Source organism: Microchirus variegatus (genome assembly GCF_963457635.1).
Source record: "Microchirus variegatus genome assembly, chromosome: 4".
NCBI classification, from domain to species: domain Eukaryota; kingdom Metazoa; phylum Chordata; class Actinopteri; order Pleuronectiformes; family Soleidae; genus Microchirus; species Microchirus variegatus.
Window position 1 is genome coordinate 22976201 of NC_139805.1, and position 23463 is coordinate 22999663.

Below are 23463 nucleotides of genomic sequence, written 5' to 3' on the forward strand. Positions count from 1 at the left end.
TTGCACCGCTATGCTTTTCACCAAAGCCAATTGAGGTGGTTCATGTGTTCAATGAGCTTCCCAGACTCCTCTCTGTGGAGGTAATCCAGGGATATCTAACTAGGAGGACGCTCCGGGGCAAACCTAGAACACACTGGAGGGATTAAAGCATCCCAGCTGGCCTGGTAACGGCTCTGGATTCCCAAGGAAATGGAAGCTAGGGACCGGGGAGATGAATGCTCGGGCTACTCTTCTGAGTCTACTGCAACCAAATCACATGATGAGAAGTGCTTCAAAGTGGCAAAAAGGATGAATATATATGAAATTAATTGATTTCTGCCATGTTGTGCATATCAAAAATAATGCAGCAATGAACGTGGACAAGAACTGTTGTGTTTTTCTTACCTACCTAAATTCTGATTCATTAAAATTGAATAATACCATCTAATTAAGTGTGTTGTGCACACAATTAAATGTTCTTACCTTCGGTGGAACAGCTGGACTCGACATGTAGGGAGTCAAGCTTGACGGCACATCTGTGATGTAGGTCTTCTTGGGGCCAGCGGGCTGGTATGCTTGGGTGGGAACAGGTTCAGGCCTTCTGGAGCTCATCCCAGCTAGTTGAGGTACGCCCGGATGGTGGTGCTGTTCTTGATATGCACCCTGGCCCATCGGGGAGAAGCCAGGCTGTGGTGGTCCATAGGCGAAATCGGGACCTTTGGGCTGTGCAGGCATGTACTGCACCTGTGCAGGGCTGCGAATCGGCTGCTGACCAAAATACTGGCCACTTGGGGCTTGATGCTGAGGGCCGGGCTGGGCCGACCTCACCTGGACATTAAAGGTGGGCTGGCTTGGGGTTGAGGCTGTCGCGTAGGATGCCGGGACAGGCTGAGGAGCCATGTGGCTTTGAGGCTTGGCCGCCGGGCTGACAGAGGAAGGAGGGGTGGAAGAGCCTCCCCCAGGAATCTGAGGTTTGGGTGTTGACTTCTTGGTGGCTGTAAGAGGAGGCTGATTTGGAATGACCATCCGCTTGTAACCAGTGACGGGAGCGTTGGGAGTAGAGCCTGCGGAGGATCCAGAGTTCTGAAAAACAGCAGATTGCATGTGCTCTGGTTAAAAACAAACTTACACTACACACTTAAAACAAAGCCAACTTTCTAACACATAAAGAAAATATCCCTTATAAGCAGGTATGTCTTTTTAACATCTTAATTTAGCATATTAGCACAGCTACATTTGGAAAAAGAACAATATCAACACAAAGTAAATCAGATGGGAACTACATTGGCCCAATGTGTTTTCGATGTGTTTAATGGCATGAGTGACAGATAGAGAGAGAAAGAATATAGTCTGGAGGAGCCGAGTGAATCAAACCTCTACTCACGCTGTAGCAGCATGAAATACATAATATGTGGGTTTTGTGGTTGGTTCTCAGGAGCCATTCAGGCTGCGGTGTGTGTGCATTAAGACTGTTTCTGTTCTAAGAGTTATTCAAATGAGATCAGATCTCACAAGATAGATGTTAATAATACCAAGTCTGAACAGGCATTAATTCTAGATAAGAACTCGGGGAGTCATTGTTTTAAGTCTCAAAACAAGGGGACAAAGTCAAGTCAACTTACAGTAACATGATGAAGTAAAATCTTTGCTCAAATCCGGTTAAAAGTTGGAACTACAATGGTTGTATAGCTATTTAACGATAGCGTGGTTTATGTTCAAATCATTATCCTCTGCCTCCCCAGATTCAATTACAAGGCTACCTCGACAGCAGAGGCATCTACACTGTTGCAATCACCCATAATCTATGGCTAATAAAGCAGGAGGGGAAGGGATAAATTGTTTGGCAGAGGACGCCATGATAGCAGATTGGCAATGGCACATGACACTTGTGCTGACTCCAGCTGTTTTGGATTTGAGAGACGTTAAATCACAAAGATTTGCGGCCACTGGTGCTGCTGGGGAGAGACGGCCGCAAAGCAGCAATGCGACCCGCTGCTATGACTCCGACATCTGAAAGACTGAGGCGCTCTGATCTCACGTCCAACGACGACACTGGATGTGCAAGCAAAAGCTGTGGTTTAAACACAGTCGCTAATAACAGGTTTCACTCGGATGTCAGAGGCTTCTGCCCTGAGTGTCTTCTCATGTAAGTAATAATTGTTTTTCACAACCACTACATATCGGTGTCAGACATCCAGCCAGTCTAAAAAGGGTCTATCATTAACCTTGGATGGCCTTATTAGGTTATTGCCTGGAGCCAAAAATCAGAGTCAATTACTAAATCTGCAGCACTGGGGGAACAAAAATGAACACTTGTAGTCTTTAAACCCTTTGCAACTCAGTTTTGATGAGATGTCTCCTAAATTGGGGCAGAGCAACAATTCCAATCGATTTCCCTTTAAAGCTGATCAAAGCCTGCTTCAGAGAAATGTCACAAATAGCTGTGGTTTACAGCTCCGCTGCACTCCCCTTGTAATTCCCTCGCGTAAAGTGAAGAAAAACTCTTAAATGTTACTGTGCTTTTCATCCCTGATAGTATTACACGTTAAGTCAGTGAACCTACGAAATAAAACTTTGGTAAAAGAGGTGTATGCATCAACTTTGTCTAAATCCCATCTAATCTGAGACAGAGGGAAGCCCCTAAGGAACCATTAAAAGCTCCAAAAAATATTTTCTGCTCTCACTCAGATTTCTGTCTCACTGATTAGCCCCAGTGTTTACTTAAAAAGTGTGTCTGTCTTCGTATGTATGGGAAAAATCTCCAGTCTGGCCTTTAGGAAGTGAAATTACTTAATTGGAATAGTTCATGGGTTTTAAATACTCCAGATTATTAATTTATCTTCAAGGCCTTGGAACAGACTGTAACATTTTAGTTAGCAGAGCACTGGAAATGCAAATTGGTCCCCTCAAAATAATTACACTGTCATGGTACATTTTCCACAAATTACATTAAGAGAATGGATTCAGTCCTTCTGCGGGTGATGAAACTAATCAAACGCATAAAAATCAGAAGCAGAATGTCTGAGTCGTGCTGGAGATTTTCATACAACTATCACTCGAGTAGCTGTTTGTCTTTGACCTGTCAATGATCATCACCAAGGGTCCAGGATAGTGTTAGTGCTATGAAGAGAAAATATTATATTGGCTCGATTTGAAGGGATGCGATGCTGTTCTTTTATGTAGGCCAACTTAAAAATATATCAGGTCCATTTTACCTTAAAAAAAAAAACTGCTAAAATATAATTTTGACAGCACAAAAACTTGTAATACTGGGAACGGAGGCTCTGTAATTGCTACTCTGTGATCTGAATGCCCGTTCTTTTGCATCAGTGTTGCAACAGGTTCTAAAAAAAGGGCCCCTAAAACTGTGGCCCAGTCCACACAGGCAGGTATCGCTTTGTTATGGTGAATAAATTACTTTTAGTCCGTGGTTTCTCAAACTGTGGTACGTGTACCACTAGTCGTACGTCAGCTTCCTCTGGTGGTAATGGAGGAGAATCAGAAATGCTGTTCTGCTGTACACACTACCGTTCAAACGTTTGGGGTCACTTAGAAATGTCCTCATTTTTGAAGGAAAACCACTTTTTTTCAATGAATATATCATTAAATGAATCAGAAATACACTCTATACATTGTTAATGTGGTAAACGACTATTCTAGCTGCAAACAACTGTTTTTTAATGGAATATGTACATAAGTGTTTAGAGGTAGGTGACCCCAAACGGTAGTGTATATACCAGGGTATGTGACCAGAGTGAAGCTGAGGAATTTTGGAGAAAATTATAATAATTAGAGTCGCCTTATCTCCGGCTCCTATCTTAATCTAATTTCACTATACCAGTGTGTAGAGTATATGTGAGGAAGAGGGGGATGATGAGAGCGAATGATCTTATTGAGAATACATTTGCCTCCTGTGAAAAGTCTGTAGCTGACTTTGCTCGGTTTATTTACACCACTGTATTTTAACGTCTGTTATAATGGAGCTCAATATTCTCTCTTACGCAAAGGGTTTGATTTATCATAGTAACAATGTTGGCTGTTTAGCGGTCTACACTTTTAATCTATGACAAAATCAGGCCCAACAAGTCGTGCAGACCAGTTAAAAAGACCTGAAAGTGGTTAAGAAGCAGCATGTGATCTCTGGTAGTTAGTGAGGAATTGTTTTCCAGTGACTGATGTTACTTCAGCAATAAAACCACAGAGACGTTTTTATCTGGTGTTAGTTCTAGGAGACATGTGACTATCTTGTTTGGTCTGCTACAATGTGGCTATTGTTGTTCATTGAACAAATTAATGGTTTGCCCCAGTGAGAGAAAAAAAGGACCAGCTTGTACTGTAACATAAGCTGAACAAGGACAACAGGTGCTCCTGTTTACAGGCTGAGACATTATAAGAAAATGTCAGACATGGTATATGTGGATACACTGTACTTCATGCTGTTTTATAATCTGAAAAAAAAAAACGTATTCACTGGTAGACAAATGAGCAATAAAGCTAATGGAGGCAACATGGCCCCAAGGCCACAGAGGGCTGAATCTCTGGTTTTATGAGGACCGTGATAACCTGCAGGATCCTAGCTTTGACTGCAGACTGTGTGTTTAGGAGAGCATTGATTCAGACAGGCATTGCGTTTGTCTGGTGAAAACAGTGGTTGTTTTCAGATAGGGTTATGTGACAATTCCAGATTAGACTCATTAGGCTCCTAAGTGCAATATTTCTGTCGCATTAACTACAATTGAATTTCAAGCAATAAAAACAACAATAATATATATATATATTGCTAGTAACACAGCTAGTAATTAACTCACAAACAGTAATTCACTAATACACAGCTTAGTCGAGCTGCTGCCATAGCTCGGCCGAGTCAGGCAATTAGACGACTTGCAAAGTCTGAGTATATATGCCGAGGAGAAATTAATTTTATTAACCGTGTACGCCTGACTACGCCTCCATAGTTGGCGCTGTATCGCTTAGGTTGGCCTTGAAGACTCACCGCGAATGCAAAAGCTGCAATGTGAATGCAGGAGCCACAACGCAAAAGTCACAATGCAAATGCAAAAGTCAGAGTGCGAACGCAAAAGTCAGAACACGAATGCAAAAGTCACAATGGAGAAGTCTTTTACGTCACAGACAAACAAACAGGCTGAGATGGATCATGCTGACATTCTTCAACTTCCAGGTTAAAGACCGGGGAAGACATTTTGGTGCATGCACAGCATGCGAAGTCTGACTCCAGTCCCTTTAACTGTATACATGCAGGAGTAATCAGACTATGAATCTAATTATCGACTATTTGGACTATTTGGACACTCAGAAAACAAAACTATTGTCTTAGTCTGACTAAAATCAGACTTCTAATACGCATGTAAACATGCTGTTGTATGTTCCTGCCCCCCCGACACATGAACAAACAGTACACATGCACACAATTTCCAAAAAGTTTTTCCCGAACCCCAGTGGAAAAGTTAACCCTCACTCTGTGCTGTGCTTTAGACCGACTTTGCAAACAACTTAAGTGTGAAATTTCACAAAGGCTCTCAAGAAAACCTTTTGACACATTAAAAAAGATTAGGAGAGACTATACAAGCCTGGAAGGGGGCTGAGTAAATCTGTTAACTTTGCATTTCAAACCACAAGGGTAGGGGGATTTCTTTTTTTTAAACACAAGCTTGGGGGGAAACCCTGAAGAAGTTCTGCATCTCTTCAGACTCATCTTAGACCTTGGATATTTTCCTCTTAACTTTTTTTTCTGCTATTTATTCGTACAAAGCCATTGCTCTCAAGTGTTGGCTCGAGAGTCCATTTGCATCCGTCTATTTCAGCACTTACACTCTGACCATGAAAGAATCCCCAGTCAACACGGACTAATCTCCCCCCTTTGCTGTTCGTCAGTCAGCTTGTCTGTGTACGATCAGGCACAACAGTCACATTTAACAAATCTGACAGCCTCAGTTCAGTCATGCAATTGAGGATATCTATGTTCTTCTTAAAATAGTTCCAGATAAGCCACATTAAATATGATTAAAGCACTGTATGTCTCTGTGGACCGGAGCGAGACCTCTAGCTGTTTCAACTATCTCCCCATATGCAGTTAAATTGTGTTATTAGCATACTGGAATGTTCACTCATATCTTATATTTATTATCTTTTTTTTCTCTCCTTTAAAATTACAGTTGCATGACTAAAACTGACTTTTGACAAGTGATGTTTTCAACATCACCTACGTTCATTTAATGATAATAAAGCACAGTATGTAATGGAAGTCCTGTGCCAAACTTGTCCTTGTTACTTTGGTATTTAATTAGTCTTTATAGTCTATTTTCAGTCTATTGCTTTTCTATTTTAATGTACAAACTCCATACAGGAAAAACAGGAATTCAAGTAAATGAGTCTGTAAAGTAGGAAAAAACAATGGATTCATTGCATCTAAGTGGATAGATATAATATCCACCAAATGGAAAGCTGACAGTGAAGCAAGTTCTGGTTCCTCTTAAAGTCTCAGAGCAGACGTGTTCTTCAGATAAAAACGATTGGGAATCAAATTTTGATGCGAATATGGACACAATAAAAAAAAAAGTGAAATATTTAAATCTCTTAACATGAAAATAGTCACAGAACTTTACACATGAGACCTGGAGCAGAATCAGAGGGGGAAATCAAACACACCAGCAATAGAAAGAATCAGCACTGCTGTGGAAAAGAAACTCATGTGGATTCATATTTATGTTTCCGATTCTCAGAGTATATGTTTTAAGGCTTCTAATATTTAACTATTTCTTCATTTCTTGATGTTATTCTACAATACATCAGACAACCAGCATTCAGCGATGTAAAGACGCTCTTTTACCAAAATTATGTTTTCAAATGTTAAAATATAATTATTTTTTCTGTCCATGAAGTTTCAAATTTACTGTTTTATAAAACAAAAAACAGAAACAATATGGTAAAACATTATTATTTCTTGATTAAGATGTCAAATTATATAGTTATTCACTAGCAATACTGAACAAAAACATCACATATACTAATAATAATACTAATATAATAATTATGGCTAATAATTATATTTTCTAATGCGTGTATGTTGGCATATTATATCAACATACATGCATTAGAAAATATAATTATGACATAGAAGGAACTTAAGGAGGAAAAAAAGATCAATTAATTCACACACTGAAGCACGCACACACACACACACACAGACCACCAGTCACAACCCCAGAATTAGACCCCCAGTTTGAATGTTATGCTTGATTCATTTCTGAGTCTCGCAAAAGAAGTCCAGTGAGCCGGCTAACATTTGGGTACCAAAAAAGTGAATTCAGTTTATTAGTTGGTAAATAAATGAACACATTTTAGTTTTAAACCCACAACAGGTGGGAGAAATACATGTAAAAAAAGAGCCAGCAAAGAAACACACATTGTATAATTTGGTCAATAGTGTTGGAGTAATCATGACTTTAAGCTCCAATATGTGACGTTTCAGAATTTTGATTTCTTTTGAAGGGTTTTCATTGACATTATAAGCTTTGTGGAGCTGCTGCTATTTTACATATGGGTTCACCATAAAAAAAAACAAAAAAGAAAAACACTGTAAATAATGAGCTTTGAATGCTCTAAATCCCGCTTTGTACTCACTAAAATGCCAGAGACTGTTCAGCGAAAGTGAATTTTGTGTTTATAAAACTAACTCAAATTTAAGTGAAAAAGTGCTTAGTTTACCATTTTGAGTTCATATGAAGTAGATTGATTTTTTCTCTGCCATTCGGCAATTTCGAAAGGTTGTATATGAGAGAGCATTTTCAATCATACTAAAAAAATTGTTATTGTTTGCGGGACATATTAGGCGATGCAAGTTAATTGGGTTGAGTTCAAAAAGTGAATCAAACCTCTAGTCTAGGGGTTTATTTTTGTGTGTATTTTTTTAATTTTGCTCGTCTTTTTCCTCAGATTGAGCTTTCTGAGACTCCCGCCTGATGAGGGCACATTGTCGTGTATAATATTTATGTTGTTCTGTTCATGTTATGTCTTTAGTCTGTTGTCTATTTGATTTTTTTTAACCTGGAACACTAACTGTGTCCCACCTCATCACTATGATGCTCATTTTGCATTTCTAAAAGTAACATTTCTTGATTCAGAGGTGGTTGTTCATTTTTAAAATGACATCTTTTGTTGGGTTTTTAAGACACAATACTTAATATGACCTTTTTGAATCTTGCACCTGGCAAATACTTCATATTACCAAAAAATAGTAACAAGTAACACTAAAACTTAAATTAAGCATTTACTAAAAAAAAGTAAAAAAAAAATATATATATATATAATGAAATCTCCCAAGCTATTACAAGGAGACTTGGGGGGGGGGGGGGAGAGAAAGAGAAGATCAGTCACTTCATCAGTGCCTAAATTGCACTTTTTTAAACCTAAAGTGGAGCCCTAATTAATAAAACCTTTGTTTGTTTATTCATAGTTAAACTCATTGACAGCTTAATAACATGTAATTCAAATACAGAATAATAAAATAAGGAGACTTTAAACAAGTCAGGTGACTCGTCCGATCTGGTTTTAACACTAATATTAAAGGTAAGTTGGTGTCAGCGTGTCTTCATAAATCACTCTTACGCAACACCATCGCCTCCATCGTGGCAATTCCGCAGGCAATATTTACAGAAGAGGGAAGTGTGTGTTCAGTAGTTGGTAAAAAAAAAAAAAACAAGGACTAAGTGTTTTGGTTCAGCTGGTGGAGAAATCCTCACCACCATCACGAGCCCTTAACTCATCCCTGTAACGAGCTGCTCGTGCACTCCTGACCCCTCCTGCTTCACCAGGTGAAATACTGTATGGTTCAAAACGGCCATAACTCAGAGCACGTCAGTGTCATCAATCCTGCAGACAGCGAGTGTAACTTTTCTCTCAGTGTGCGTGTGTGTGTGAGAGAGAGAGGGGTGAGCATGTTATTGGGAAGCATTTTTTAGCTTCTTTACTAGGACTTCATCATGTAGAGGCATGTTACACTGAAACCTGAAATAAGAGGGAAAACCTCGGATTTTTGAATCCAGGAGAACCCACGATATAAAGATGATTAACACCATTTTCCATTGTGTTTTGGGTAATTTTTTTTCCACTAGTGCCTGAAATGTGGAGAAAGAAGCCAACACCACAATGGAGCACAGGGACAGTGAAACTTTACTCGGTTTCTTTTGAAGTAGCGATTGAGGTTATTGTGAGGTACATTAGGGATAGAATCTGGTACCTGGTGCTTTTTTTTTTTTTTTAGTACCTGCTCTGGCAATCTTCCAAGCGAGCTGAGCCGATACTAAAATTTGACGTCGACAGACTGCCGGCCACTGATTGTTCAGAGAGTTTCGTCACTGGGAAGAGTCACAAGCGCGACGTCCGACGCAAGAATCAAACTGAACAATGTCGAACTGTAGATCAGTTAAAAAGATTTTTTTTTTTTTTAATCCTGAAAACATGCGCTAATCTCCAATTTAAGAGGAGTGTGTAGTGTTCCAGGAGACTGGTACACTACCGTTCAAATGTTTGGGGTCACTTAGAAATGTCCTTATTTTTGAAGGAAAAGCACTTTTTTCAATGAATATAACATTAAATGAATCAGGAATACACTCTATACATTGTTAATGTGGTAAACGACTATTCTAGCTGCAAACATCTGGTTTATAATGGAATATGTACATAGGTATATAGAGGCCCATTTCCAGTGTTCTAATGGTACATTGTGTTTGCTATTGCGTTAGAAGGCCTTGAAAACCCTTGTGCAATTATGTTAGCACAGCTGAAAACTGTTTTGCTGGTTCTTTGACACAATCAATATTAATTCTAATCTTGTCAATGTCTTGACTATATTTTCTATTCATTTTGCAACTCTTTTGATGAATAAAAGTGTGACTTTCAATGGAAAACACCAAAAAATTGTATAGGTGAGCCCAAACTTTTGAAAGGTTGTGTATGACGTCATGCTACACATCTAAAATGCAAGCCTTACTCAGTGTAACTGTAACTGTACCAAACTAAACCATACCATGATGGAAACACAGCTATAGAGAAGCGATTCATCGAGACGCCTCCGGAGCTTGTGTCTAATCAAGGTAACCAACGAAAGGTCACCAACCCCATGTTGCTCTCTGGGAACGGAAACTCCCCCCCCAGGTTGTCTTAAGTCGACGCTGTCGAGTGATCATTCAGCAGACGCCGCGACGGAGCGAGGACCTATCATTCTGCCTTGTTGTGACAGCGGGCGCCATCCGCGGCGCTCCGCCTGTTGATGGAAGTGTCATTACATGGTTTGACTGGCACAGTGTGAAGTCAGGCCTCCTCAGGGCACTGGAGTGGAAGGATCCATCTCGGCAGCATTTCGAGTGCTCGGCTCCGGCTGAACCATCAGCGCACTTCAGTAATGCCCCGTCTGTTCTGTACGGACATGACAACTTATTACGCAGACATCAGACTATTTGACACAGGCTAAAAAAAATACCCACAGACGGATGTGTGCTGTGGTGCGGCCGCCTGCCCTGCTGACCTGGCACTGAAGTGAGCACTTTAACTACTGTGGTGCTTTGGGCTTAAAAAAAAAAAAAAAAAAAAAGGAAATGAAAGTGATGATAACCATTTCCAGGAATGTGAATGTGGTCAGGGCACCTGGTTAGAGGTGGAAAAACTCCTCTAAAAAAAAATATACACGCACAGAGCAGTGTGGAATCACATGTTCTGTTATGTTCTTGTAAAAACTTGGAATTGGAAACTTTCCCATGGGAATGAACTGGAATGTATGGGAATTAAAAGGAATAAAAGGTTGCAAACTTATTGTTGCAAAAATCGCACAACAATCACACAACAATCCCCAGCTGTTTTGTTTTTTTTCTCCCCAGTGTGACCCCCACCATCCTGACGACTGACCTTTACTCACACGTGTTTGTCTCGTGATCCCTGACGTCTGTGTCACAGGAGTTACCAGGGGCCTCTGTCCTTGTTTGACCCTCCTCACACTCTGTGACATGGACTGCACACTTGAGGCTCTTAAATGTGGACACTGACAAAGACACAGCAGCTTCAGGGCGACTCGCTGGCCCCGCTGATAATTGAGCTGAAGCCAGGACTGTAAGTGAGGCTCATATATTCGGTCCAAGACGATCTGGCACAAAGGGAGCAGTCAGTAGCTCTGCTTCTTTTTAATTCATCTGGAAAGATGCTACTTAGTCGCGCACACAAGCAGGTTTGTGCAGCTATTCCTCCGAGGACAACGCATTGACTTGCATTCATTTCGACAGTGATCATATGGTGTGCCGTGGGAAATTATCCAATTTCACATAATTAGGTACCAAAAAATTTCCTTTAGTCACATTCTGCATGTAATTGTTCAGCACTGGTGTCAGCGATGCAGTGACTGGTAGAGTAGTACTCCTCCATGTCAGTGGGTGGCAGTAGGAAGAGTAGTTGTAGTCTAATTTTCCGTTGTACATTTCCAGCACGGCTCAGCTCGGCACAGCATGGCTCGACTCTACACAGTTTGGTATCATTTTCTATCCATCTAAAAAGCAAGTTGTATCTATCTGTGACAGGCATATCACAGTGACCGTTAGTCAGATCGCCCTAAAATTGGTTATGGGTTGAGCATGGCCAGATGGTGTGCATCCTTGATTCTCGCCGATTTCTCACCCTGCATTTTCGCTGATTTCTCACGCTACACCAACACGCTACACCACGCGGCGCGTCAGGATTGTCAGAGTGTCAACAACGGGTAGGCAGCGGCTCATTTTCACAGGGTTCAACGCAGAATATGGCGTTATACTGAAACGACAAGTCGGTGTCCATGCACCAATACGCCAGCACATAATTATGAATTTAGCATTAGCATGCTACTATTTTGCGGCTAACTTGGCGAACCTGTTTCCAAGGGTAAGCTAGCGAGGCTACGATTAGCATTAGCATAGCTAGCTGTTTTGTGACTGTCGGGCACGCTGGAATATCTTTACGAGGCGTATTTGATTTGTGTGGTGCCTAACGAGGTTGCACAGTGTTTGTATTATGTTAGCCTTTACGTTCCTTATCATGCATTACAGTCGCAAAATACACCAGACTTAAATTGACATTTAAGACCGAGGGTTGTAGCTAATGTTGGAAATTAACGCAGGTTTTAAAATCGGATTGAATTTGTCAAATTTGGAAATATGTCACAGTTTGAAGTTCGCTCGGCTCGTTTTGATGAACAAATCTAAAATAAATACGGTCCATTTTGTGACTTCTGCGCAATTACCACTCCACTCGCTATTTCAAAAAAAAGATACAATATATAATTAATCATAACAACAACACATAAGAAGACGAAGAATTGCATTTTGTAAAGCCTGAAGATGTGACCTATAAACACACACCCCCATTATGTCCATATAAGGAGATGTGTATTATTCCCACTGCAATTTACCAAGGGTTAAAGAGAACAAGTTGATGCTTAACCCTAACCTAACTCAGCACATCATTTTGGAAGCTTTCAATAGCTTATTTATTTATTATGCTGCACATTATCGAATCACGCCGTGTGAATGATTCAGACGGGCAGAGCTTTTTAATTTCCACTCCGGTCTTATCACAACAGATGGAATCAGATCAGAGCGCGGCGCAGCTTCAGTGGAGGAAGTGCATTAGAGTTTAATTGGGACAGAAATGTCACCGCTTAATGTGGAAAAATAGACTTGTTTACATAATTGGTTGTACCGTGGATGACGACGACTACATTAACTAGTACAGCTGCACTGAGTACAGCAGCAAATTCACATGATCACATGATGAATTACAGACTGGCCACAACTACAATTTAAACACATAAAATCAAATTAATTAGTGTTTTCTTCTTGTTTTTTTAGACAAGTAAATCAGACACTCTGTGTTAAACCTAAATTTGCATACATGGCGTATGAGCACCAAGACAACGCTTCAACCTGATTTGATCAGATCTTTTCCAGGTCAACCTAAAATAAGGTTTATTTTGGCATGGAAGCCACTGCAGACTCTGCTTTTTTTTCCACTTTCCTTTCGGCCGACCTTGAAATTTACTAACTTTTTAAAAAAGTTTGCAGAGCATTTGGACCAAAAATACTTATTCAGGGAAACATACCTCACCATTGTCACGTGAAGAAGTGAGTTTTGCTTGAAAAAAACACGTTGAGGTCTTTTCATATATTTCTATATTATATTTCTTGTATGACTATTCAGCCGTAGTTTTTTTTTTTTAAACCACAAACTCAATGTGTGAAAGTAAAAAAAGAAGATCCTGTTATTCAATCTTCTTTTCACACACACTTGGATTTTGTAGAATCTCAGTCGGTGGGACGCTGACTCATTCGATTACTAGAAACACGCGAGAGGTCAAAGCGAGCGAGAGGTCACGCGGTAAAACTCCAAACAAAGCTGCTCGGGCGATGAATGTGAGCAGTATTTTGACAGTCAGTCATCTGGGCCTCCTTGTTAACTCCCCCCCTCTCAACAGATCTGATGTGTTTGGACAGGCCTGTGCTACACGTCAGCGGAGCTGCTCGGTGCTCAGTTTGCACTTGAAGGATTTAGCATGAGCACGCTACGTTGTTTCCTCGAAGAGAAGAATACGAGTTATTTATACACGAGACGACGAGATTGTGTCATCTCATGACAGGACTTTTTTTTTATTTTTTTTTATTTTTAAAGCTGCGGTATTTACCCAACCTGACACTTTCACCAGGTGACCTATTTGTTTCTCATCTCTGCCTCAGTGAATTGAGTGGGGAACATTTTTAGAAATACAGGTTTGTGGGTGCGATTCGTTCCGTGAGACTTTCAGGGTCCATGCACTGATATATTTTCGATACAAACTAAATATTAAATACAAGAAAAAGGTCATTACTTGCTTACTTGAAATTGTTCACGTACCTTTAATTATATTCACTGATTTAACAGTATCATAACAGGACACCAAATAAAATGGACTTAAATCTGGACTTAACCCTCGAACACCATTGCCACCAATCAATCAATCACTAATGGTTTTCATGCAAGCAAATACATTTATGTGATTTTCATGAAAACCAAGTTTTCATTTTCATTATTTATTTTTTTTGAAATTTTTTGTTCCCAAATTCCTAATTTTCCAGTAATTTTGGAGCATTTTTATATGGTCCCCTCATGATGCTTTTCTTTCATTTTGTTAGACATGACACTGAACACTGTCATTTATTGTCATGTTTTTATATATTTTGATGACAAGTACTTTTTATTGGGTGTATTTATTATCTCGGGTAAAAATCACCCGGCGTTAGTGATGGTGTTTTGAATTTGAGCGATAGTGTCCTAGGGTTAAAAAACGGTTGGGTAATCCAAATATACAATTATTTTTTTTATTGACAGTATGTTAATATGGGTTGTAGCGCTGCAACTAACAATTAATTTCATAATCGTCTAATTGGTCAATTGTTTTCTCAATTAATCGAGCAACTGTTTGGTCCAGAAAATGCAGATCAGTCTTTCTCAAACCTGGAAAGGAAGATTCTTTTGTCCAAAAACCAAAAAAATATTCAGTTTTAAGGATTTCTTTGTTACATGGAGCAAAGAAACCAGAAAATATTTACGTTCATGAGACTGAAAAATCTGAAAACTTGTTAAAATTCCTTAAAAACACTCAAACTGAGTAATTGTTTCAGCCATAATGTGTTGTGAACATCACTAACATCCACTGGTATCTTATTTAGTGATATTTTGTTTTTATAATATCATAATGTACGCCTCATAAGGATAAGGGGGAATAATAGCACTTATTTTTTTCCCACTTTGTAGAGTTAAGTAAATAAGTGACAATAAGACAGTTAATTGAAAATATCGCTCTGTTGGTAACTGATGCTAATACTAAGGAGTAAACACTTCTGATATTGATATCAGCTTATATACTTTTAAAAACGATCCCTAAGATCAAACAAAGTGACATAGAAATGAGGTTTGATAAACAGTTGTTAAACTACACATTTTACAATAAAATATAATGAAAAATGCACAGAATAGGGCTATTTTTGGATAAAAAGTAAATATAACTGTACATATTCTCTGCATTGTACACATCTTTGCAATATTGTATCAATAACTATTTTAAAAAAGCATCTTAACTTATCAGTTGGTAAGAAAATGAGGTTCTATCCCATTAGGACCAGGTTTTGGTCTCCATGCATACAACTGGTCCTGACAAGGTCAGCTCTATACACATGCGTATAAAATAGGATAAGTGAAAAATGTTACAAAATAAGCATTTGGAGTCCTGGTTCAAATGTGGAACCAACAAGAGACTAAAGAGTCAAACGTTATTTTTAGGGTCGGCTCAATTTTCTGCTGTCGCAAAATAAAGCAAACAAAGTGCAACGCGGGGGTTAGTTAACTGTGTCAAATAACAAATGACATCTCAGATGGAAGTGGAGAGAGAACAAATGGGGAATTATATAATGATCACATTTCATTACCCACTGTTATGCCACAGAGAATACCAACCAAAGCAAACAAAATCGTTTTGATGTCGGTGCAGCCTCAGTGCCGCCTGAACGTTTGCAGAAATGCTACTTAGATTTTTATGAATGAGCAACAACGTCCATTTCAATTTCGTCTCAGGGGCGAGCAGCCCCCGCCCCCCCTCAGCTGATTCCAAATTTAACATCGAGGGGAGGGAGAGAGATTCCTCTTCCTCGACGCTCGGCAGGGAAAGAGAGAGAGAGCGCAGGGTGGCCTATTGATTTTGGAGAGCTGGCTCTGTAATTGCTTGTGAGCAGAAAGCTGTAAATCAAGAGTGCTCGTTACTCTTTGCTTATACAAGCGGAAGATTACTGTGCAGCACTTGTGCCAATGCTGGATCATGACACACACACACACACACACACATACACACACACGTTTGCATAGCATTCATAGTGAGGACATTCATTGACATTGATAATGCATTCCCTAGCCCTTTACCCAATCCTTAACCATCACAACCAAGTGCCTAACCCTTATTCTAACACCAGTTCTTAACCCTGAAAAATAAAAATTTTTGGGGGTGTCAGAAGGTGACGACCGGCCAAAACGTCCTCACTTCCTCACACAAGTGTTTCGGTGTTCACAGATAAGAACACAAACACAGCATATTCATACAGGACACTTACAGACATAATGCATTTCCTCACCCCTTAACCTAACTTTACCCTGTGCCTATCCCTAAACCCAAGTCTTAACTCTCAAAAACAAACACACACACTCTTTCTATAGTTGTGAGGACATTCATAAACATGCATCCCCTATAGCCCTGTACCCTCCCCTTAACCTAAACTTCATTCAAAATTTTTATGTGCTGTTCATTTTTATGAAAATTAAATGAAAAGAAACGTCATACGGTTTGACATAAATCTTGAAAGTCTATCCTAACTTCACCCTTTAACGCCGAGCGTATCGTAGATAAAGTGCATGACCGTAATTACGCAACGGTTTGTGCTAACGGACAAATTCCAAAGGTTTCTGAAAGGTGAGAAGTTACATGTCAAAGCTAACGTGATGATAAAGGTAATTGAACTCGCGCTGTTGCAGGAAGCCGGCGAATCACCGTCACCAGAGGTGGAGAGAGTTGGAAAAAAATACTTTTCAAATGTCAAATTGAACATGCAAAATCTGCTGTTCGTGTACAACTACAGTGGGTTGTTGTTGTTTTTTTTCAATAAAACATTTTAAATTGTTCATACACTATTTGAACATGCAGTAAATTGTAAATAACTGCCAGATATTGAAAGTTATTCTGGGCAAAAGCACTTACTCACGGGACACATTCTGGCCCTTTTATGGTTAAAATAAGCCCAGGTTTAGGTGTTAAAGGGTTAACGATACATGCTTACTCCACAAACATTTTTCCCATCATGCAATTTCTTTCTGACCCTAATAATTTATTGACGCCATTTGATGAAAGTAAACTCCAAAACTCTGCTGATGGACACAGGCCTTTCACCTGAAACCAAGTGTGTGATGTGATGTCCTCACAACATGTAAACATTGGTATTGATTATAAATGTAATTTCTCAACCAAATACAAAGACACACACACACACACACACACACACACACACACACAGACCAGTGTTGTATTGCAGAATAATCATTGAAGGATTGCGAGAGCAAACTGACAGGAGCAGCTGTGTAGAGGAGGTCAACCAGAATTAATCAGCTAGAATCAGCGTCAGCTGAGCAGAGAGTAACCGTGTGTGTGTGTGTGTGTCTACGCTTGCATACACTAATGATACCTAAGTATAAACAATTACATTGAAAGCAGAATCTTTTCCATGTGCAAAAAAGGGGTCACAGAGAGACGACACAGAAGCGGAGGGAAAAGGGCATCGAGATAGCGCAGAGAGATTCTGCCAAAAAACAGGGTTCAGTCAACAAAACGTCCGACATCGTCACATTTCATGGTTAATACATGTCGCAGCCGTGCAGCGACCGTGGCTGGGACACGTGGTGCGGTGTTACTTTTCAGTAAAGAAGTGCTCGCAGCAGGTTAGGATAAAATAAACGCGCACAGAGTTTGACCCTGACAGCAGCCATACATCAGTTAATACGACCGTTCACTCCTGGCTCTCACAGAGCTGCACAGGTGCACATCAATATTTCAACTCCTGTTGACAAAAGCTTTTACTGACCCGTGTACACATTTTTTTTCCTTCTTCTTCTTCTTTTCTACCCAACAAACGTATGCACTCTTACTATATTTTATTTAGGGGGGAGAGAAAAAAAAATAGCATGCGTTTCAGCCACTTGCAGCTCCACAAACCTCAAAAGAAAAAACGTGCGGCCTTCAGTACATTTTCAGTACACATAAATGGATGTTTTCATATTGTGTTGAAGATTATATTGGGTTATTGTTGGGACCTTAAAGTGCAGTTGCTCCTCTTCACACATAATATATATTAAGTTAGAGAGCATGTGAATTAAAATGACATCTCTGAGTATGTTTCAGGTACGCTGATTCATTTCACGCTCACGAGTATCTTGCGAGAGGTACGGCGCTTCTATTGTATACATGTTTGATTGAGGCGCTTCAACACCTTTTTACGACCACATAATGTCAGGTTATTATCGTAGCGTTTGCACCCAGGAACACAACCATCACGTCGTATTTTACTTAGTGCCTCTAATATGTATCATTTCACAACCACGGTGTATGTTTCCCCCCGTGTGCGCCGTGCAATCATTCTCACTCTGTGTGAACGACACCCATTTCCCTCCCTCTAACCAGAAAACCCAACTAAGCGGAAAAACCACCAGTCTTCTTCAGTTTTGTCTCGACTTGTGAATCCGGCTCCTGTGTTGCTGCACTGTAACTCGAGTTGTGTGTGTGTGCCGCCTTGTTTAAATTCAAAATGAGATAATTCTGTTCATCTGTTCATTTACCACATAATAGGTCAAATGCGTACATGTTGTATGAGGCCACATATACCCTCATCTGTAGCTGAAAGAATAGCTTGGTCAATAATTTATCGTCTTCACCGCGTGTTCAGTCCTACATACGCATCATTTAAAGGAGACATATTATACCCAATTTCTAAAAGTTAACCTAGTTCTCTGGTCTGTGACATGCTTTGGTCAAAATACCTTAAGGATGAAGCACCATAGCAGTTCAATCACCCTGCTCCTGTCTCTTTAAATGCAAATGAGACACAGGAAACAACGTCAGCGTCACTGAGGCTCCAGCAGCTAACATCAGTTAGCAATTGGAGAAGTCATCCTTTGCCGACTCTAGCCGGCACATTGCCGTCATATATATGTATCCACTGGACGCGTAAATCCTCTGAGGCTGGAAGTTTGTGTAGAACTCTGTGCTGCACTACTTATAGGGCCTCTGTAATGGTAAATTCAATTTATTTGTCTCAGAGCTAGAGCCTTTCCTGTCTAGACTGAACTTGCACCTTCCTACAACAGCTCCCCGATACCTACAGTAGACAAAGGGGTGAAAACATGGCCTGGAAAGGCAGACTCCTTTGTCTATTGGAGGAATGCAAAAGGGGAGTTGCTCAGATATAATGTGGAGGGCTCACTATGCTCTGGGTCTTACTCCAGCTGGGATAACTTGTGTGAAGTTTGACCTTTTCTTTGCAAAGAAAATAAAACCTTGTCGGCCAGCAGAAGTCTCTATTTCATTCTTCACCAGCAGCAGAGAATTTCCACAACACCTCCAGAGTCCCACATATAAGTATTAAAATGATTTAAAAATTGATTTTGCATAATATGTCTCCTTTAATAATAAAAGATACAACAACATGCGTAGAATCAACGCAATGCCGTATAATAACCTGCAACATCTGTGTTGTGTCGCATCATTGCTCAGATATCCCACACGCCAGATTTCCATCTTCATGGTGTTCAGAGTCTTTCTTCTCCAAACATAAGTGATAATAGAGAGTTTTTCCACTTTCTTTTTTATGTGCCTGTCCTACATTCATTGTGTGTCAAACAATTTAGTGAACTGCCCAAGGCTTTGACTTTTTGAAGTTGCTCTTAATATCATTAGATATCAATTGATGATATAGGTCAAGACTCATTTTGTCAAAACAAACATATGCCTGCTACAGAAACCTCATTTTAAAGAGTTTCAATCATTTATAGTTCAACTATTCTCGTCATGTGTGTATTGTTTCCCCTCTGGATGGATTATTCTGATTAAACTTGGGAATTTCCTTGTTACTTGAGGGGCAGAAAACAGAGTGACGCACATTAAAGGGTGTGAAGCGAGGATCAGTCACTCAAGGAGCATGTGGTTAACACTCTCTGACCACTTATCACACAGAAGAATCACTCAAATGAAGCAGAACAACAAGAAAAAAAAAACACTGGTAAACTAAAGATCAAGGAATTAAAAGTTGAGCTAAATTTACTTTAGGTATAAAACCAGTGATTTTACTGGTACTGTCATCAGTGGTTGAGAAAGACTTGAGTTTAATTATGTCTACTTTTCGGGTAGTTTACTCCTGTGGTTCCCAGACTTCCTCTAAAGTGTCAGAAGTTGCCAGTTTCTAAATTTGTTTCTCCTTTTTTTGGTGAAAAGTTCGATAATTTACATCTTTAGGACTCAAGAAATATGAGAAGCAGACAGAAATACACGATGTGGTGAAATGTCCTGGATTGCATTTGTACACAACATCTTTCATTAAAGCCACGGCTGTAACTCTCGACACCTCCGGCATGAAGCACAATCTTTCCTTCTCTTTTAAACTGTTGTAGATAACTCATAGTTTTACTTTCTCAGAACCCTCAGTGTGTGTGTGTGTGTTTGTGTGTGTGCGGCCGGCATCATACCTGCGCGCTCCGCGGTTTGTAGGGCGAGCTGCTCTCCAGGTCTGCCAGGATGCTGGTGAGGGAGTCGATCTCAGCGTCCAGACTGGAGCGTCTCTCCTCCAGCGTCTTCTCTGGTCCTTTCATCTGCGAGCAAACATCAAAGAGAACTCAGCCACAGGGCGCAACACAAACGAAAGTCCATCCACAGCAATACCTGCTTCCTTTTACCAGTTACTTTTCTGGAAGTTGAACACACAAGTTCATCAATACGGCTGCAACTAATGCTTATTTTTTTGTTGATTATGTTCTGAATGAATCGAGCAATTGTTTGGCTCAGAAAATGTGGAAAAATGTTGATCAGTGTTTTTCAAACCTGGAAATGATGATGCTCTGGAGCAAAGAAACCAGAAAATATTCACATTAAGAAGCTGAAAGATCTCAAAACTTCAGCTAAAGGGGGCTCCCAACATAGAACTAAGCCAAACTTCCATCCCAAACCTAAAAACATAAAAAACACTATCTGCCATGAGTGCAATCTGTTGATCTACAAGCTGTTCAAATGTAAACCTCTTTATTCATACGATTCATTTGAAAACACCTAGTCAACAAAATAATTACCAGATAAAATGGAAGGGAGAAAATTAGAAAGAAGATTGCATAAGAATACATATAGAACTCATAAAGTTAAAGACAATTAAGTTCATACAAGTTCATTAAATAAAAGATAGGTTTTTAGTTACTAATTTATTGTTAAGATGATAGAACAATAGACAATCAACCTCACACAGAGTCTTAGGGATGGGTTAGCACTCGGTGAAACCGATGCCAAACCTTTCCGTGCCCAAAATCACAACTAAGTGAGCAGAAGTCCTGTGAACTCAGAGCCAGATTACGTCACATCTGACATCACCAACTCTCCAACGAGTCGATGAGTGTCACAGAGCAGCGACTGCTCTTTTATGGACTGTGGGAAAAAAACATTTGACAGGCTAAAGGAGGAGGAGGTCGTAAGGTCAGGAGACGTATTCGTATGTTGTGTCCGGTGCTTAAAATGTGTTACAAACAAGACCTTGTGCGACAGTGGCGCCGTCTCAAAGACAGGAGGTGGAGATGCTGAGGATTAGAAATGAGCATAAAGTAAGAGAGTCAAGGTTGAGATGGAGATGGTTTGGTCATGTTGGACGAAGGATGCTGAAGATGGAGGAAGAACCAAGGTTCACAGATGTTATGAAGGAGGACATGAGAACAGTTGGTGTACCAGAAGAGGCAGATGAGCGGCTGTGACGACCCGTAAAGAGAGAAGCCAAAAGAAGAAGTTAAATAAAAATGTTCTAAAAGAAGAAATTGAGAAGTTTGGACTTATTTTTGAGACAGCAAGTACAAAAAAAAAAAGGTTCTATTTGGTATCGATACCAAATTCAAGGTACCCGTACCAAACCAGTTCCACGTAGAATGTGCCCTCTCTGCTCTGCCTCGGCGACGTTCCCTCTCCACATGTTTTACAGCCTGGATTACACTTTTGAACTTCATGTTTCCCCGCTTTGAAAGCCACAAATCAATAGCGCAGACTTTCCTCTGAAGAGATGTGTCATCTGTAACACAATGCTCCGTTCACCTTCTTCTCTTTTTACAGATTTACAGTATTTCATCCTTCATACATTATTCAACACAAACCTCAAACAGCTACATTTCAAACAGAAAGGCCGCTTCTTTAAAATGAAACTCAGAGGTCTTTTTTTTATGTGTGTGTGGAAAATGATGACGAGTTTCTCTGATTTTTATTTTACAAGTTTATTATGACAGGAAGTAACAAGATCCCTCCTGCAGCCTGGAATCTTACTAGCGCTTTTTTTTTGTTTTAGCCATAACTTCAACAAAATCATAGAGCAAAGGTAACAAAAGAATCTTGCACAATAATTTGACCATTAAAGGCCCTTATTTTACTACAGAATTCCCGGGAATTTCTCCATGAAATGACAGATATATTTTTAGTCGTCTTCTGAACTATGCTGCAAGAGCGAGGAGACTTCTTGCAATTGCCTGCGGGGGCTTTTTGAGTTGGCTGGATCAGTGACTGCCTCGTATTCTAATGTTATGTGTTTGGACTACCTGTCACAATCTATTACAGACAAGCGTCTGCCTACATTCGGAGTCAAGCTGCTGCTTCAAAACATCCAAGGCAATCACGAGCCAGGGGTAAACAAAGCAAAACACTAATGACTACAAAAGGAGGGAAAAAAAAAGAACTGTTTATGGCTGATAAAGAGGCGGATGAAAGGAAACATCGGCGTCTTTGTGATGCGCTGCGTTTCGCAGCAAAGGGGCTTCGTACAGTTGGACAACTGCCGCAATGAGATCTGACTGCTCTGCACTTCATCTCACCTGCTAAAACACTTTCAGCACCGAGGCGTCATAATCCACCATCCAAGAGAGTGTTTTTGAACTTTTTCTGAGCAAATACCATTTATTTCAGTCACTTTTTATAATTCCTCCTCTGCGATGTGAACACATGCCAACTGATGACTATTAGACATTTGGGAGCCTGCACTGACAAATCTCTGCTCTGGTTGTAGGACATAATATCATTATTATCATTATCATTATTATTATTATTATTATTATTATTATTATATTAAGACACGAGCAGAGTAATTAAGTTTCACTGCTGGGACAATTTTTATTTATCATTGATAAGGCTCTTACATTCTTATGTTGTTTCAGGCCTCAAACACACAGTATTATCAATGTAATCAATCAATAAAGACGACTCTAGTGATAAAAATAAAGAATGGTGTCAAAAACATAAATGAAATACACTACCGTTCAAAAGTGTGGGGTCACTTAGAAATACCTTATTTTTGAAGGAGAAACACAAAATTCTTATTTTGAATAAAAATCATTATTTCTCATCTCGTCAATGTCTTGACTATATTTTCTATTAATTCTGTAACTTTTTTGATGAATAAAAGTGTGACTTTTAATGGAAAACACAAACAAATTGTATAGGTGACCCCAAACTCTTGAACGGTAGTGTAGTTCTGATTATGTTTGGAAGATTTATTTACTCTTTTGTTGTCTGCCTTTACATCAATGCCCATATTGTACATGCATCAATTAAGATGTGTTTTTGTGAGTGTGTTGCGATGATTCATCCTGTTTATACTG

General features: G+C 39.8%; 1 protein-coding gene across 1 annotated transcript in view; it reads right to left on the reverse strand.

Moving 5' to 3' along the window:
- The window catches only part of lpp (LIM domain containing preferred translocation partner in lipoma), a gene marked incomplete at its 3' end in the record, with an annotated part of 156042 nt that overhangs the window by 65801 nt on the left and 66778 nt on the right, over nucleotides 1–23463 (reverse strand). Inside the window, exons 5-6 of the mRNA XM_083888080.1 lie at nucleotides 20320–20442; nucleotides 463–1062 (exon numbers count right to left, since the gene is read on the reverse strand). Of these exons, the coding sequence (XP_083744206.1) occupies nucleotides 463–1062; nucleotides 20320–20442 (723 nt within the window). The remainder of the gene's footprint in view (nucleotides 1–462; nucleotides 1063–20319; nucleotides 20443–23463) is intronic.